This window comes from Mirounga angustirostris, unplaced genomic scaffold (assembly GCF_029215605.1).
Source record: "Mirounga angustirostris isolate CCGP_5_RB_7025 unplaced genomic scaffold, mMirAng1.0.hap1 SCAF_16, whole genome shotgun sequence".
NCBI classification, from domain to species: Eukaryota; Metazoa; Chordata; class Mammalia; order Carnivora; family Phocidae; genus Mirounga; species Mirounga angustirostris.
The window spans coordinates 1,841,328-1,858,584 of record NW_026991724.1 but is presented as its reverse complement, the minus strand read 5'-3'; the positions used below and the strand labels follow the sequence as shown (position 1 = coordinate 1,858,584).

Sequence of the window (17,257 nt, the reverse complement as noted above, 5' to 3'; positions counted from 1 at the left end):
ACTGGATGCATTTTACAAAGAACGTATTCCCCCGCTCACTCGTTTCTGTCCACTGCAGAACTAAGGGAATCCATGGAACCCAAAGACACTTTCGACAGAGACGTGTATCAAGCGTTACAACGTTACACTGAAAAACAACAAAACTATCTCCAAAGTGACTACGAGTGTGACTGAGACCCAGGCACCTCCTCCCACTGCACTCACACTCTGCACTCGGCTCTTTGAATCAGCAGCTCTAGCTCCCTCGGCCTCAGATGTGGAGATGGACTCCCTTCAACCTCCTGGGCCACCCCAGTTTCAGGGCAATCTGACCCCAGCAAGGGGCGGTAACGGCTCTGAGACGAGTAAGGGCCCTGCGCTGCTGCGCTCTGAGGACCCTTTGTTTGTCAACTGTCCACTCTCTGGGGCCTTCCCCAGTTTGTCCCCAGAGGGTGGGGAGAGGTTCCAGACAGAATGGCTGCAACCTGGTTGAGAGTCAAAAGTGAAAAGGACCATGTGGAAGAAGCACCTTCAAGGAACCCATGTTCCCAGGGCCAGCGAAAGCACCGTCCTCAGCACATCCCCACCAGGGCCTGCGGGGACAAAGGAAGACGCCACACGCCACTGGGAGAAGGTGCTCCGCAGCTCCTGGGGAGGGGGTGGGGCGGGGCAGGGCAGGGAGGCCCATGGCCTTGTCGCTCCTGTCCTGATGGCTGAGAACCAGCACGGAACCACCCACAGAAACTACCCCGTGTGCATGAGACGTCCTCCCCAAAGGCAAAGAGGAGCTACTGTAAGCCAAGCCATGAATGCCGGGCTCACGAGTCCAACAGGTGCAGACGGCCCTGCCCCCTCTCTCGAAGCAGCCAGCATTGCCAACCAGCCACCTGAGCATCTTGGCAACGGGAGGGCCTTTTATAAAGTTAGCAAAACTTCATCCTGGTTCCCTGGATTCACAACAGCAGCAAGCTTTCAACACCCGGCCCGGGACAGCTGAGGTGCCCAGGTGGACCATCTGTGATACACGAAACCACCAAGAGGCCGTCTCTCCCACACCTCACAAGTTCAGACCCTGCTCTGCAGGCCGCCCCCGGCCACTTCCAGGGCATCTACACTCGATGCCGTGTTTGGCGGCTGTCAGCTCACTGCCATGGTGCCCGACCACGCCTGCCCTGGGTGGGGACACCGGGCAGGAAGCAGCACTCCGCCAGTCCAGGCTGCAGGACCGTGAAGTGTGTTCCAGTAAGGACTCAGGCAGCCAGTCACCCACTTAGACTAACACCCTAATATCCCATAGCAGCCCCAACTCCCATCTTCCCCTGATTGGGATAAATCCCCCATGGATCCAAACAGACAAGCTCTTCATTGTGATTCAAACGCCAAAGGCCTGGAGCAAGTGGTCACTGAGTGAAGTGGATTCAGCTTGTCCACACCCCTAGCCACTGTTCCTAGTTGGAGAAGAGCAGTTGTTGAGAAGGAGGCACTATTTTGATTAAATATCCTCTTTAAAGTGGCGTGAGCGTCACAAGGTTCCCTTCTGTATCCCGTCCGGTTCACTCTATGAAGCACAAGATGTGGGCACAAGCTTGTGGCCAAAGCAACCTGTTTCTCCGGCCCTCCCATCTATCAAACATCTAGCTAAGGCCAGAAAACCAATATCCTCTTTCCAGAACAAAGGCTGACCACTTCCTGAGCGGTAGGGCCATGACTCACTAGGGTGAGAGGGGTGGGAAGAAGGCGGAAGCGGGACACCCCCCCAGTGCAGGACGGACTCCTTGACTGCGTCATCCCAACCACCAAGAGGCGACCTGCTCGGCCCCCCAAGTCAAAGGGCCCATTCCATATGTGGGAAATGACATTTAAAACCACAATGAGACACCACACATCCGCCAGAATGGCCGAGAATAAAAAAGACTGGCGGGGGGTGCCTGGGTGGCTCAGTCGTTGAGCGTCTGCCTTCGGCTCAGGTCATGATCCCAGGGTCCTGGGATCGAGCCCTGCATCGGGCTCCCTGCTCAGCGGGAAGCCTGCTTCTCCCTCTCCCACTGCCCCTGCCTGTGTTCCCTCTCTCGCTGTGTCTCTGTCAAAAAATAAATAAAATCTTAAAAAAAAAGGTAGAGGCCGCTCTACCTTGACTAGCGGCATCAAGGGTTGGCAAGGGTGTGGGCAACCAGTGCGGGAAGGGCTGCAACACGCTCCACCCTGTGACCCAAGCAGTCCTGCTCCTGGGTCTCTGCCCAAGAAACCAGAAGGTAGAGCCACACAGTGACCTGCACAAGAAACTCACAGCAGCTTTGTTCATAATGGTCAAAAACTGGAAACAGCCTGGTGTCCACCAATAAAGAACTGAGAAACTGTGTGTCACAGCGGAATACTGCTTGGCACGAAGCAGCAAGCAACTAAAACGTGCAACGTGGTCAGATCTCAGAAGCACGTTGAAGGAAGGACGTCTTCCTCCACCGAGCACATCTGTCACAAGTCCTAGAACAAGCACGTCGAGGACAAGGTGAGACAAAGCAGAGACCGGCACCTGCCTCCAGGTGGGGGAAAGGGCATGGCAGATGAGGGCTTCCAAGCACCCGCACACACACCTGTCACAACCAGCAGGTACACACTTAAAATGTGTGCACGTGACTGCAGAGAAACTGTACATTAAGAATGGCACGTTGAGGGGCGTCTGGCTGGCTCAGCCGGAGCAGCATGTGACTCCTGAGCTCAGGGTCAGGAGTCTGAGCCCCCTGATGGGTGCAGAGAGGATGTAAAATAAATAAAGTTAAAAACAAAAAAACACTTGAATGCTGAACTCTACATGCTGGTATGCATGCTCCAGTATTCAGGGGGGAGTGACCGATGTCTGCACTTTTCTCTGAAATACGCCCAGAAAGATGTGAACAGTACATGAAGAAGTGTGGACAACAGAGCGCTAACTACAGAAGGGTCTGGGTGGGGGGACGTTAAGTGCTTGTAAGTCTTTTTAAGTCACTCTGTGTTGGAGAAATTTTCAAACTATGAAGGCTAAGAAAAAGCCTGCAGTGAGAGGCCACCTCATCCCTCTGGGGCTCACAGGCGCGTGCAAGCTGGTGAGGGGCTGCTTGTGGGCTGCCGACGCTGTGCAGGGCACCCTGTGCGGGGGACACGCACCAGAGCCAGCCCATCACGCTGTGCACACCCCCAGAGAGGCGTGCGGGGCACTCACTCCAGCATGTCTGTGCTGCTCGCGGCGACGGCGGCCTCTACCATAATCAAACACTGTACGTCGTACCTGGTGCCTGTGGCTCAGGCATCAAGAGCACGCGCCTCCCAATACAGAATTATTCACACTGCAGCATGTTCGGGCCCTATGGGTTGCGACATGATACGGCTTAATGTGGCTGAAAAAAATCTTAACATATCCACAGGGGAACAGATGAACACTACATCCATCTCTACTTCAACAGAAAGCGTTTCTATTAAACCAACTCGCAATCCTATTTGGAAGTTTCCATTCCTGGTGAAAAAGGCAACAGAGAGGAGCTCCTGGTTCCCTGCCGGCCGCGTCTCACCTGTTTCGAGTAGCCCCCATAGATGACAATGCTGCCCTGGGAGGTGACGGACATCTGGCAGCCTGACCGAGGTGCGGGCCCAGCCCCTGATGGGGACAGTCTGCTCCAAGCGAACGTGTCCAGGTTAAAGGCATACACATCATTGTAGTAGATGTAATCTCTGGTTATAACACAGGGACACAAACAAGGAGGTGGGAACATTTAAAAGTGAACCTGATTCAAATTAAAGGTAAATTTTCTGCCATTTGTAGTTAAGTTATTGGTTTCATTAAAGTATAAATCCACACGGGGCGCCTGGGTGGCTCAGTTGTTAAGCGTCTGCCTTCGGCTCAGGTCATGATCCCAGGGTCCTGGGATCGAGCCCCATATCGGGCTCCCTGCTCCTCAGGAAGCCTGTTTCTCCCTCTCCCACTCCCCTGCTTGTGTTCCCTCTCTCGCTGGGTCTCTGTCAAATTAAAAAAAAAAAAAAAAAAGTTTAAATCCACATGAAGGGACCGCGGGCATATGGGAGTTTGCATCTGGAAACTAGAGATAATGCTAGCTTAAAGAATACAGTAATCTGCCTGGATCTGAAAGCCTTTCTAGGCTGAAAGTTATACCATACTTCCTGACAAAGTTTACAAAATCCACAATCAAGTGGAAATTAGGTTTCCACGTGTGTAATTTTTAGCTCATGAATTACAGAGCCAGGTGAATACTCAGACACTTAGAGCTGGGCTAGGGCTGGGAGGAGACCCTGAGTTGGGCTGAGCATTCCTGAAACCAGTATGCCTAGAGGCCCGTCCCGGGGGCCCAGCAGCCCGGCAGCAGCAGGAGGGCCCTGCCTAGTCCGCCTGGGACTGAAGTGGCCAAGGACCTGAGTGCAGTAGGGACCTGGAGAAGGAGCCTGTGCGTGGGAAAACAGCAGCTCGAGGATGCAGTGTTCTGATGTAACGTCATGGACAGTCACAGGCAAAGCCAAGGGGCCTCAGGTCGGAATGACATGAGAAGAATAAGAGGTGCTCTCCAGGTATTCAGAACAGGCAGCCAGGCCTGAAGTGAGAAGCCATCCCACAGTCTGAGCCCAAGTGGGGCGCCCCGCAGCCAGTGTGTGGAAGGGCCACCAGGAGAGGAACGCGGGCCAGAGGCTGGGGTCCCCTGCCGCACACAGCCCGGGGCACAAGCCGCCACCTGGCAGGTGCCCCTCCTGACTGGCACCCACGGAAACGCACCTTCTGTAGGATGGCTTTTCATACGTGAACGGAGAACACAAATGCTCAGCGTTCTGAGAAGGCATCGCTAGATTCTACTGTTTCCTCAGATTTTACCCTGCAGATTTTTAGTAAAAAAACTATTCTAGGGACGTCTAGTGGCTCAGTTGGTTGGGCATCTGCCTTCGGCTCAGGTCATGATCCCACTGTCTTGGGATGGGGCCCCACGTCGGGCTCCCTGCTCAATGGGGAGCCTGCTTCTCTCTCTGCCCCTGCTCGTGCTTGCTTCCTCTCTCTCAAATAAATAAAATCTTTAAAAAAAAATGCTGTTCTATGGGCGCCTGGGTGGCGACTGCCTTCGGCTCAGGTCATGATCCTGGAGTCCCTGGATCGAGTCCCACATCGGGCTCCCTGCTGAGCAGGGGGTCTGCTTCTCCCTCTGACCCTCTTCCCTCTTGTGCTGTCTCTCATTCTCTCTCTCAAATAAATAAAATCTTTAAAAAAAAAAAAATGCTGTTCTACACATAAATATCAACTGTTCTTTGGTTTTTACAAGTCAAACTAACTTGTTTCATATGGAAGGTGACCACACAGGTAGCTTTACTAGTACCATGTTTTCCTACGTGTTTTTTTTTTTTTTAAAGATTTTATTTATTTATTTGACAGAGAGATAGAGAGAGAACACAAGTAGGCAGAGAAGCAGGCAGAGGGAGAGGGAGAAGCAGGTTCCCCGCAGAGCAGGGAGTCCCGATGCGGGACTCGATCCCAGGACCCTGGGATCATGACCCGAGCCGAAGGCAGCCACTTAACCGACTGTGCCACCCAGGCACCCCTTCCTACGTGTTTTAATACTTTATAAACAATAACTTTAAGCAAGGTAACAGATGATAATAGTTTTGAAAACAGTTCGGATTTTGAAAAAGTTGCAGATTACAACCATTATAAACCATGATCCACTTTCTAACCTGTGAGTTCCCAGGGGAAGGCCTGCGTTGGTCCCACCATCTTGCACACAAGCGGTGAATTAATGTACCAACACACTCACGAATCCCCGTGTGTGTGTGACAAATAATTCCTAGTTTTTTTTAAAAAGTGCCCAGAATAAACAATAAATGACAATCCCTTAGGTATAAACTTCTACAAACAGCCGGGGCTCTCTCATCCGATACGGCAATAACCCGCGTGCGCCTGTAGGGCGGGAGGGCGGGCTGCCCAAAAAGGAGCAATTTTCTGTGGAGGCCACGCTGCTCTGGGCACTGGTGAGCCTGGTGTCCTCATCTATGACGTGGGACCACAACCTGTTCTACCAACGGGACGGTCTTTGAGACTCAACATTAAAGCATCAGTACACCCATGTTACAGCTTTAAGGACACAAAAATCACTCCTGTGTAAGTTGAACTGAATTATGCTTTTGAAATCCCCTCCAAGGGTATTTAAGAATTTATATCTCCGGGGCACCTGGGTGGCTCAGTCGTTAAGCGTCTGCCTTCGGCTCAGGTCATGATCCCAGGGTCCTGGGATCGAGCCCTACATCAGGCTCCCTGCTCGGCGGGAAGCCTGCTTCTCCCTCTCCCGCTCCCCCTGCTTGTGTTCCCTCTCTGGCTGTCTTTCTCTCTGTCAAATAAATAAAATCTTTAAAAAAAAAAAGAAAAAAGAATTTATATCTCCTTTTCTCAATTAATAAAACGTCTTTAATTCATGAAGACAAACTGCAGCTTTAATTGAGCCAAATCTACACCACAACACCTCAACGAAGACCGGGGTAACGGGGGGTATGAAACACAGCAAGACTCCTAACACGAACGTCCTCCTTCACATCCACGTACAACGACAGATTTAGGAGCCAGTCATTATCAGAAAAAATCATGTGACAGAAATGTGAGCGGTACCACGACCATTCGTATATTGATGACTCTGCTATTCCTTAAGGGGTTAGGAGACGGAAGCCTAGAATACGGCCACTGGGAGAGACACGCGCCCACCCTCCTCCACGTAGGGCCTGGTCAGGGGCAAAGCACAACACATGGGCCTTTGCCAGGCAGGACAGCCTTGCCGCGTTACACAACCCAGCACTGCATGACGATGATGACAGGAACTCAGACCTGTCACCACATGTCCTGTTTCTTGGGACTGAACTCAGGACCTTCAAGAGGCTATGGTGTGGACGACAGGCTCCCAACAACCGGAGAGCCAGCGAGCCTGGCCTGGCGTGAGCACACACAGAACACACGATCACGGCAGCTCGTACCAATGTGGCCACACACGGGCACACGGGAGGCCCCTCTTCAGACATCACTGCTCTCGCTGCGTTCCCCAACACTGAGAAGTTCAAAGTTATTTTAGGCCAGAGGCTCTCAGAGTGGGGTCCCCTGGCCAGCAGCAGCAGCATCACCTGCAAGTTTGCAGAAATGCAGATTCTCAGATCCCGCCCCAGGCCCACTGAGTCAGAAACCAGAGGGTGGGGCCCGGCAACCAGACTTTTAACAAGCCCTCCGGGGGATGCTGTACCAGGCTAACGGTGGAGAATCCTGTGTTACATAGGACTGGCCATATCATCTGCAGGTCTCAGTGTAAAATAAAAATGCAGAGTCCATTATTCAATAACTATTAAGAATTTCAAGACACTGACAGCAGAGCATGGGGGTCCTGTGGGGTTGCCTCAGCTGCATATCCACAAAGCTGGCTCTGGTTTTAGGGATGGGCAGTGTTTTCCATGTGTATTCAGAATGGTTCTTCCCACAAAAAGTCCACTCCTTACTGTTCCAGGAAAGAAAGATGTCCTGCTATTGGTACCAACCTTGTACTCTCATGGAAGCCACCAAAAAGGATTAACTGTCTCTTCCAGGCTACCATCCGATGTCCACTCCGACCTGAAGGGCCTCCTGTTGATCTGAAATGAAGGAAAAAAAAAAAAGACCACTTTTTACACCGATTTCGGTTTCATAAGCACCTACTGAGTACCATTCAACTTGACCAGAAGTAACCCAGACCATCCTCAGTCTACCTAGCTGCTGTAAACATGGACAATCAAATAGGAGACAGTCTCCATGACCTTGGAGTAAAGATCTCTGAGAGCAAGCCGGGACTTAGATACAGAAACTGGACTCCATTAAAACAGAAAACCTCAGCTCTTCAAAATAAACCATTACAGAATAAAACAGCAGAAGATGGAAAGCGGGGGGGGGGGGAGATTTCTGCAAACACTCATCTATCTGATGACTCGCACCCAGAATACATAGAAGAACTCTTGTGCAAAAGATTTGAAGAGAAGGCTGAATAAAAACAGGAAAGAAAAGACACACAAATGGCCAACAAAGACAGCAAGAGATGGTCACCTCCCGCCATCATCAGGTGTTCGGTGAACAAGCTGAAGGCACAGTATGCCTCCTACCACAGGCCACTAGCGGCCAAAACCCAATGACAGGATCAAGTCCTCAGGAAGCACGAGCCGAGAGCTGGCTCCCTCACACAGCATGGGGGCAGCTGTAAGATGGCATGACCACTGCGACCCTTCCTTACACCGTGAAATGCACTTGGCACACCACCTGGCAATGGGATGCCAGATCCTTACTCAGATATGAAAACACAAGTGCATACAAAGACCTACATACACACATTGAGAGAAGCTTGATTCAGAACTGTCAAAAACCAAAAGCAGCCAACAGATGCCTCGACGACCGAATGACTAGTGCGGTACGTTCATACAACGGAATACTTGTCGGCAACAAAAGGGGGCTGTCTCCTGCTACACACAATACGGACAGGTCTCAAAGACATCACACTCAGCAAAAGCAGGCGTCAGAAGAGCACGTACTGTAGAATTCCACTTCTAGGAGATTCTTAAAAAGGCAAAAATCAATCTATGGTGATGAGAGTAGCTGCCTAGGGCCAAAGATTACAAGAGGACTGACAGCAAGTGAGCAGGAGAGAACTTTGGAGTGACAGACACCTCATCTGTCCCAAGTATGGCGGTGGTTAGACAGGTCTCTGCATTAGCTGAAACTCCTCTCTAACTGTCCAGCTAAAAGGTAGTCATTTTATTGAATGTGATTTTATCTCATTAAACCTGATATTAAAATACATGGCAATAAATAACAGAAGGGACTTTTTGAGTTCTGGTCTGGCATACAAGGGACTTGGAAGTCACAAGTCTGTCCCAACAAGTAGAAAAACTGAACAGATTGAAAGTCAACAACTCTTCTTGGATCACACACAGGTCAAAGTGCTGGCCCCAAAGTAAAGACAGACAGGTGAATACAGGAGCCACGCTTCCAGAAGCAGAGGCTCACGAGCAGACACTGCCAGGAAAACCTGAACTGGACGGACTGCTGGAGGCTCAGGGCAGCCACACTCAGAGTGGAACACTCCAGGGGGACCCGGTCACTCCAGGGGCCCCACCGTGCCATGAGACTTAGGCGAGGGGCTCAAACGCATTCCCACAGTAAATATCACAGAAAAATCCCCTCGTGCTTCTGGCAGGGGCAGGGGAGGGGAGAAGGAACCATTCTGAAAAGCGCCTGAGCGTTCTATTCCCTCCGGGGAAAGTAGCTAACCAGAGCCCACGGCGTGCTGGAGCAGTAACAGAGCCAAACTGACCCACAGAAGAGCAATGCCCAACTCCCGCTCCCTCTGGGCAGGCTGGTCCACCGACGAAGAGGAGGAAAGAAACTGAGAGGCACTTGGGGAGTTCCCAGTCCGAGGCACGGGCTCAGTAAAGACCTGAGACCTCCTCACCGGACAAGCGCACGCCTCCCCTGCTCACACACCTCACCACCACACTCCTGAAGGCCTATTTTCGGCACCTCCTCCTAACTGGTACATCACATCCTCCTAGTGAGGGGACACTTGCAAGGCACCTGAAAGGCAAAAACACAGTCTGAGGGTTCCAGAGCAAGCACCAGAACCAGACAGGCAGGGGTGCTGGAACCACAAGACCAGGAATTTAAAACAACTGTGATGAATACGCTAAGGGCTGCAACGGATAAAGCAGACAGCATGCAAGGACAGATGGACAATGAAAGCAGCGAGACAGAAATCCTAAGAAAGAACCAGAAAGAAATACAAGAGATCAAACCACTAACAGAAATGCAGACAGCCCAGAATGGCTCGGACGGGTTCACGAGCAGGCCAATGTGGTTAAGAACCCCCGAGCCAGAGGATACAGCAATGAAAAGCTTGAAAACCCCAAACCAAGGAGAACCAAGACTGGGAAAAAACTGTTAATAGACTGTGGGACAATTATGCTATAAAGGTGTAACAGAAGCACAGTGGGCTTGCCAGAAGGAGAAAACAGAGGAATAGAAGAAAAATACGAAACGATGAGAACTTCCCCAAACTGAACTCTGACATCAAACCACAGACGCAGGATGGTCAGAGGACACTAAGCGGGCTACATGCCAAGAAAGGATACCTAGGCCTGTCATTTTCAAATGACAGAAAAGCAAAGATAAAGGAAAAATCCTGAAAGAAGCCACGGGAAAAAGAGCACTTTACCTACAGAGAAACAAAGATGAGAATCAAATCCAACTCTTGCTCAGACACCGTGCCAGCAAGGAGAGAGTGGAATGAAGTATTTATGGCGGTGGGAGAAAAACATCAGCAACACACAACTCTGTGCTCTGCAGAAGTATCCTTCCAAAGTAAAGGAGAAATAAGGTTTTTCCGACAAACGAAAATTAATGGACTTGGTTGCCCATAGACCTGCCTCACAAGAAATGAGAGAGTGAGAGAGATTTGGGTCAGTAACTTGGATCTACATAAAGGAAGGAAAAGAACTGAAGAAGGAATAAAGTGAAGGTAAAATCAAAACTTCTTTCTTATCTTAACCGATCTAACAAATAACAGTTTGTTCCCAGTGACAGGAGCAGCGATGCATGTGACTGTAGGCTTCTACAGACACATGTTCGTAAGCTTGTTCCTACCAGTGAGACAAAAGACAGCAATGATACAAGGACAAGGGAAGGAATGAAGATGATTTTGCTCTTTCAATGTATCCACACAACTCATGAAGTGGCACCGTGTTATCCGAGGGTGGACTTGGATTAGCTGTAAATGTACACTGCCAATCGTAGGGCGGCCACCAAAAACAGTAAAAACATGGCATAACGGATATGCTAAGAAAGGAGAAAACTGGAATCCTACAACATGCTCAATTAAAACCATAAAAAACGACCAAAAAGAGTCAAAGACAAACAGAAGAACAAAGGACAAGAGCAACAAACAGAATACAGTAACAAATACGGTAGATAATCCAGTATATCAATAATCACTTTGAACGTTAACGGTCTAAATGCACCATTTAAATGACAGAGATCATCAGAGCAGATCAAACACAAGACCCAGCTATGTGTTGTCTACAAGTAACCCACTTTAAACATAAAGATACATGCAGATAAAAAGTATACACATGGAGAAGATACACCATGCCGACAACTAATCAAAGAAAAGTAAGAGTAACTACATTTCAGAGAGAGCAGATTTTAAAGCAAGGAAAGTTACCAGGGATTTAGATGGGCATTACCTAAGTATACAAGGATCAACTCTCCGAAAAGACAAGAGGTAACAGTTCTTAACATGTACAAACCCAACAAGAGAATGTCAAACTATATGAGGCAAAAACTAACAGAAATGCAAGGAGAAACAGACTTCTCTGCTGTCACAGTTGGAAAATTCAATGCCCCTCTCTCAAAAATGGACAGACACAGCAGCAGAAATCAGCGAGGACAGAGCTGAACTCAATACCACCATCTATCAACGGAATGTAACAGACATTCACAGACCACTTCATCCAACAACAGGCAGAATACGTTCTTCTCAAGCTCACCTAGACCGTTCACCATGATAGACCACGTTCTGGGCCACAAAACACACCACAGCGAGTTGAAAAGAAGAGAAATCATACAATGTCAGCTTTTAGACCACAGTAGGATTAAACCAGAAATCAATAACAGAAAGATAGCTGGGAAATCCCCAAATACACAGAGATTAAAACAACACCCTTATAAATAACATGTGGGTCAAAGAAGAAATAGAAGAAAATTTTTTTTTAAAGATTTTGTCAGACAGAGAGAGAGAGAGAATGTAGCACAAGCAGGGGGGGGAGTGGCAGGCAGAGGGAGAAGCAGGCTCCCTGCTGAGCAAGGAGCTCAATGAGGGACTCAATCTCAGGACCCTGAGATCATGACCTGAGCCGAAGGCAGATGCTTAACCAACTGAGCCACCCAGGCGTCCCTAAATAGGAGAAATTTAAAAATATTTTTAACTAAATGAAAGTGAAAACACAATTTACCAAAATTTGTGGGATGCAGTGAAAGCAAACGCTTAGAAGGAAATCTGTAGGACTGAATGCACATATTAGAAAAGAAAAAAAGATCTAAAGTCAATAATCTAATTTTCCACCTTAGGAAACTTGAAAAAGGAGAAGAAACTAAACCCAAAGTAAGCAGAAGAAAAGAAGAAGAATGAGAGCAGAAATTAGTATTGTTGAAAACTCTGGAAAATTTTGAAATATTTGGAAAATAGAGAACAACAAAGCCAAAAGCTGATTCAATAAGGCTCTAGGCAAGCTCAGAAAAAAAGAGAGAACACGGGGCGCCTGGGTGGCTCAGCCGTTAAGCGTCTGCCTTCGGCCCAGGTCATGATCCCGGGGTCCTGGGATTGAGCCCCGCATCGGGCTCCCTGCTCCGCGGGAAGCCTGCTTCTCCCTCTCGCACTCCCCCTGCTTGTGTTCCCTCTCTTGCTGTCTCTCTCTGTCAAATAAGTAAAATCTTTAAAAAGAAAAAAAAAAAAAAGAGAACACAAATTACTAATACCAAAATTAAAGAGGGAACATCACTACAGATTCTATAGAAATTAAAAAGATAAAAAAAAAACAAAAACACACCAATACTATAAACAACTCTATGCCCACAAATTTGATAACCTGGATAAAGTGGATCAATTCCTTAAAAGACATAACTTACCAAAATCCACACAAGAGGACAATCTGAATAGGCTGACATCTATTAAAGATACTGAATTAATAACTGATAATCTCCCAAAACAGACAGCACCAGGTGCATAGGGGTTCACTGTGAATTCTACCCAACATTTAAGGAAAAAATGATACCAATCTTCTATCATCTCTTTCAGAGCACAGCTTCTATCGTCTATCCAGCATTACCCTAATACCAAAACCAAATAAAGACATTACAAAAAAAGACTACAGACCAGTATCTCTCAGAAACATATGTGCAAAAATCCTCAATATTAACAGATCAAATCCAAAAAAGTATAAAAAGAATTACACACTATGTATGACCAAGTGGGATTTATCCCAGGTATGCAAGGCTGGTTCCACATTCTAAAATCAATTAATATAACCCATCACATTAACAGACTAAGAAAGAAAAGTCACATGATCATACCAATAGATGCAGAAAAAGCATCTGTCAAAATCTAACACCTACTCATCATAAACTCTCTCAGTAAACTAGGAATAGAAGGGAATATTCTGAACTTGATAAAGATCTACAAAAAACCTACGACTAATATCATACTCAATAATGAGAAGCTGAAAGCTTTCCCACTAAGATCAGGTACAGGGCAGGGATGTCGCCTCTCGCCACCCCTTTCAACATTGTCACAGAAATCCTTGCTAATGCAATAAGGGAGGAAAAGGAAGTAAGAGGTATAAATATTGGGAAGAAAGATATAAAACTGTCTTTGTTTGCAACTGACATGATCTATGTATAAAATCTGTAAGAACTGACCAAAAAACTCCTGGAACTAGTAAGTGATTATAGCAAGGTTGTAGGCACCAAGATTAATATACAAAAGTCAATTGCTTTCCTACATACCAGCAATGAACAACTGAAATTTGAAATTAAAAACAAGACTATTTATATTAACACCCCCAACATGAAATACTTAGCATAAATCTAACAATATGTACAAGATCTATTTGGGGAAAACTACAAAACTATGATGGACAAAATCAAAGAACTACATAAATAGAGGGATAATCCATGTTCATGTATAGAAGATATGGTATTGTCAAGATGTCAGTTCTTCCCAACCTGATCTATGGATTCAATGCAATCTCAACCACAATCCCAGCAAACTGTTTTATGGGTATGGACGAATGGAATCTAAAGTTTATATAGAGAAGTAGAAGACCCCAAATAACCAACACAATATTGGAGAAGAACAAAGTTGGAAGACTGACCTACCTGACTTCAAGACCTACTATGAAGCTAAGTCATCAAGACAGTGCAGTGTTGGGACGCCTGGGTGGCTCAGTTGGTGAAGCGTCTGCCTTCAGCTCAGGTTGTTATCTCAGGGTCCTGGGATCGACCCCGGCAACAGGCTCTCTGCTCAGCAGAGAGTCTGCTTCTCCCTCCCGCTCTCCCTCTGTGCTCACGTGCTCTTCCTCTCTCTCTCTCGCTCAAATAAATAAGACAGTGCAGTGTTGGTGGAAAGAGTAAACAAACTGATCAACGGAATAAAACAGAAAGCTCAGGATTAGACCCCCATGAGTACAGTCAACTGGTCTTTAGCAAAGGAGCAAAGGCAATACAACAAAGCAAAGATGTCTCTCCAACAAATGGCGCTAGAACTGGACATCCACATGTCAAAAACTGAATCTAGACACAGACCTTACATCCTTCACAAAAATGGATCACAGACCTAAATGTAGAACAACTAATAACCTGGACTTCATTAAATTTTAAAACCTCTGCTCTACAGAAGACAATAATAGGAGAATCAGAAGCCACAGCCTGGGAGAAAATATTTGCAGAAGACACGTCTGAGAAAGGATCAAAATCTACAAATAACTCTTAAAACTCAACAATAAGAAAACAACCGAATTTTTAAAAAGCTGACATATCTGGGCATGCCTAGGTTCTTACAGATTACAAGTCTCAACTCCTATGAGAGAACCCACCTCTAGGTGCCTCTGCTTCCTGCATGCTGCCTTGGTGACTCTCAAGGCCCAGCTCTCCCACCTACAGAATTCAGTCAAAGTCCACCTCCCTCAACAATGCCAGGCTGCAAAGGATGGTTACAACCTGAACCATGCAGTCCAGCACTTACTTATACATTGCATTCTTCTTCATTTATTTTTGTGCATTATACGGAGCTTCCCCCAAAACTGGTGCCATTAAAAAATACATCAACAGTGGCACCTGGGTGGCATAGTCACTTAAGGTCTGACTCTTGGTTTCAGCTCAGGTCATGGTCTCAGGGTCGTGAGATAGAGCCCTATGTCAGGCTCCATACTCAGCGTGGAGTCAGCTTGAGATTCTCTCACTCTCTCCCTCTGCCCCTCCCGCTTATGCTCACGTGCTCTCTCTCAAACAAATAAATCTTTAAAAAAAAAAGCCACCAAAACACAGAATCTCAAAATGAAAAGGAAGTTCAAACTGCCCAAAGTGTCCTCTTTGGCAAATTCCAGATGAACAGCTCATCACACACTGCTGTGAGGACCCCCAGGGTCTTCCCTATTGCAATCCAGAACCAATTCCATGCTCTCCACCTTTCCCCAAATGCTTGATCACATGGTCTCTCTCCCCTAAGGCCCTCAGTTTATTAATGTCCCAACTAATGTGTCACTCAAAATAACCACCCTACTCATCAGTGTAAAGTCAGCCAAAAGTAATCGATACCTGTTCTTGGATGCCATACCCTGTTAATCCAAACTTGAAGCATTAGCCTTTGGGTAGCCTCACCATGTGCTGATGCCAACCAGGATTACTAATTACTAAATCCCTCCTCTTCTACTAGCAAGGGCAGCTTTTTCTAGTCAGCTCTCTTAATCCTATATTTACATGCAACCTACAAGAGACACTTCTCCCACTTCAACTTCATCTTGCTGGATTTGGTCCACGAAGGTAATTTTGGAGGCTGAATTTGTCAACCAATTTATTTGCTCTCCCTTCCAGCTTTGTATCACCCACCAACTTAGTAAGCCTATTTTTAAATCCAAACTCATGATAAAAATACCAAAGGAACAGGGCTCAGAAGGAGGGTCTGGGCCCCCCACGATGCCAGCAGCCGCAGACTCACGCCGCTGCTGGGCGCTGACCTCAGCTGGCACCCTGCATGTGGCAGCAGCGCTCTCCGGGCGGCCTCGCTCACAGGCTGTGGCAGCCACGCAGCCACCTCCGTCTGCTCTGTGCCGCAGCTCCGGACACGGGCCGCCCTGCACAGCGGCACGTTACAGAGGCTAAGGAGAAAAACGCCAAGCATGCTGGCAACAGGTAAACTCCCTTCTGAGCAATCTTCTGATGGAATCCTTTAAAAGTACAATCTGGGGAACAAGTTTTCGTTCAACAACTAAACTAACATGGAGCTTCCGATTCTACTTCAAAAAGAGTTACGCAGGAGACCCGAATGCTACGTGAACCTAAAGGCCCACTGTCATTGCGCGATGACGCCCAGCGGCCATGAGGCTGCAGGTTCAGGGCCCTCACTCAGCTTCCTGTCCACGAATCCCAGAGGTGCTTGCTCCTCTGGTGAGGCAGGCACGAAACCATTCCCTTTTTCTGGCAGCAGCCCAGTATCACTGTTTTGTAACCAAAAAGGGAAACTTTTTCTATAAAATGACTCTATATACCCCTTTAGGAAAATAAAGCCAACCAAAAAAGCCTGTTTATATCTGAATCTCCAACAAGCACTTTTCAATTGCCGTCACTCCTAAATATGGAGTCTTAGAAAATTAACAAGTCCTACTCAGCCAGATCTCTATGTGGCACAAAAATACATGTGCAATGTTGTGGGAGTGAGTGCTCTGAAGTGCATCTGAGCCATGTGCCGAATGGCATTTCAACAGGGCAAGCTGCCGCTCAGCACCACCCAGGTCCCTCTATCGGCCACCGCAGTGACATTTACAGGAAACGGACAAGCATCAACGCCATGGCTTCGGGCACAAACAGTGTTAAGCACCTGGTAGGCAAATGATTCCCTGAGTTACTTTAAACTTTACATCTTACAAAATGATACGCTCTCGTACCATGCTGTACCGGCAGCCCCAAGACGCCTGGTAAGCAAAGGAACCATTTCTCTCATAATCCCTGAGATTCAAGGTCACACAGGTACACCCAACAGGGAACCTAGTCTAGTGGCTCATCCTCAGAATGGAAAAGGCCCTTCCTCCAAGAATGGTTACAACATGGCCTGAGCAGGAAACATGTACAGGAACATCTCCCTTTTCATTTCCAACAACGTACCTTCGGAATTCGGCCCCACTTTTCCATGAATTAACAGATTCTGGGCTTACTAAGTATAAGGTATTCAGTCACATCACACAGAATAATTAGTAGCAGTCTCTAGAACCCAGGCAGCCTAACAGACTATATCCTTGTCTTATAAGATTTTTTTTTTATTCATTTGACAGAGAGAGACACAGCTAGAGAGGGAGCACAAGCAGGGGGAGTGGGAGAGGGAGAAGCAGGCTCCCCGCGGAGCAGGGAGCCCGATGCGGGGCTCGATCCCAGGACCCTGGGATCATGACCTGAGCCGAAGGCAGACGCTTAATGACTGAGCCACCAGGTGCCCCATCCTTG

General features: G+C 47.7%; 1 protein-coding gene across 9 annotated transcripts in view; it reads right to left on the bottom strand.

The window, feature by feature from the left end:
* Positions 1 to 17,257, bottom strand: part of KLHDC4 (kelch domain containing 4) — a 69,546-nt gene that overhangs the window by 25,052 nt on the left and 27,237 nt on the right. For all 9 annotated transcript variants that reach the window (XM_064581011.1, XM_064581009.1, XM_064581005.1 and 6 more), the window contains 2 exons: positions 7,510 to 7,602; positions 3,522 to 3,681 (listed from right to left, as the gene is read on the bottom strand). In XM_064581011.1, the coding sequence (XP_064437081.1) occupies positions 3,522 to 3,681; positions 7,510 to 7,602 (253 nt within the window). The remainder of the gene's footprint in view (positions 1 to 3,521; positions 3,682 to 7,509; positions 7,603 to 17,257) is intronic.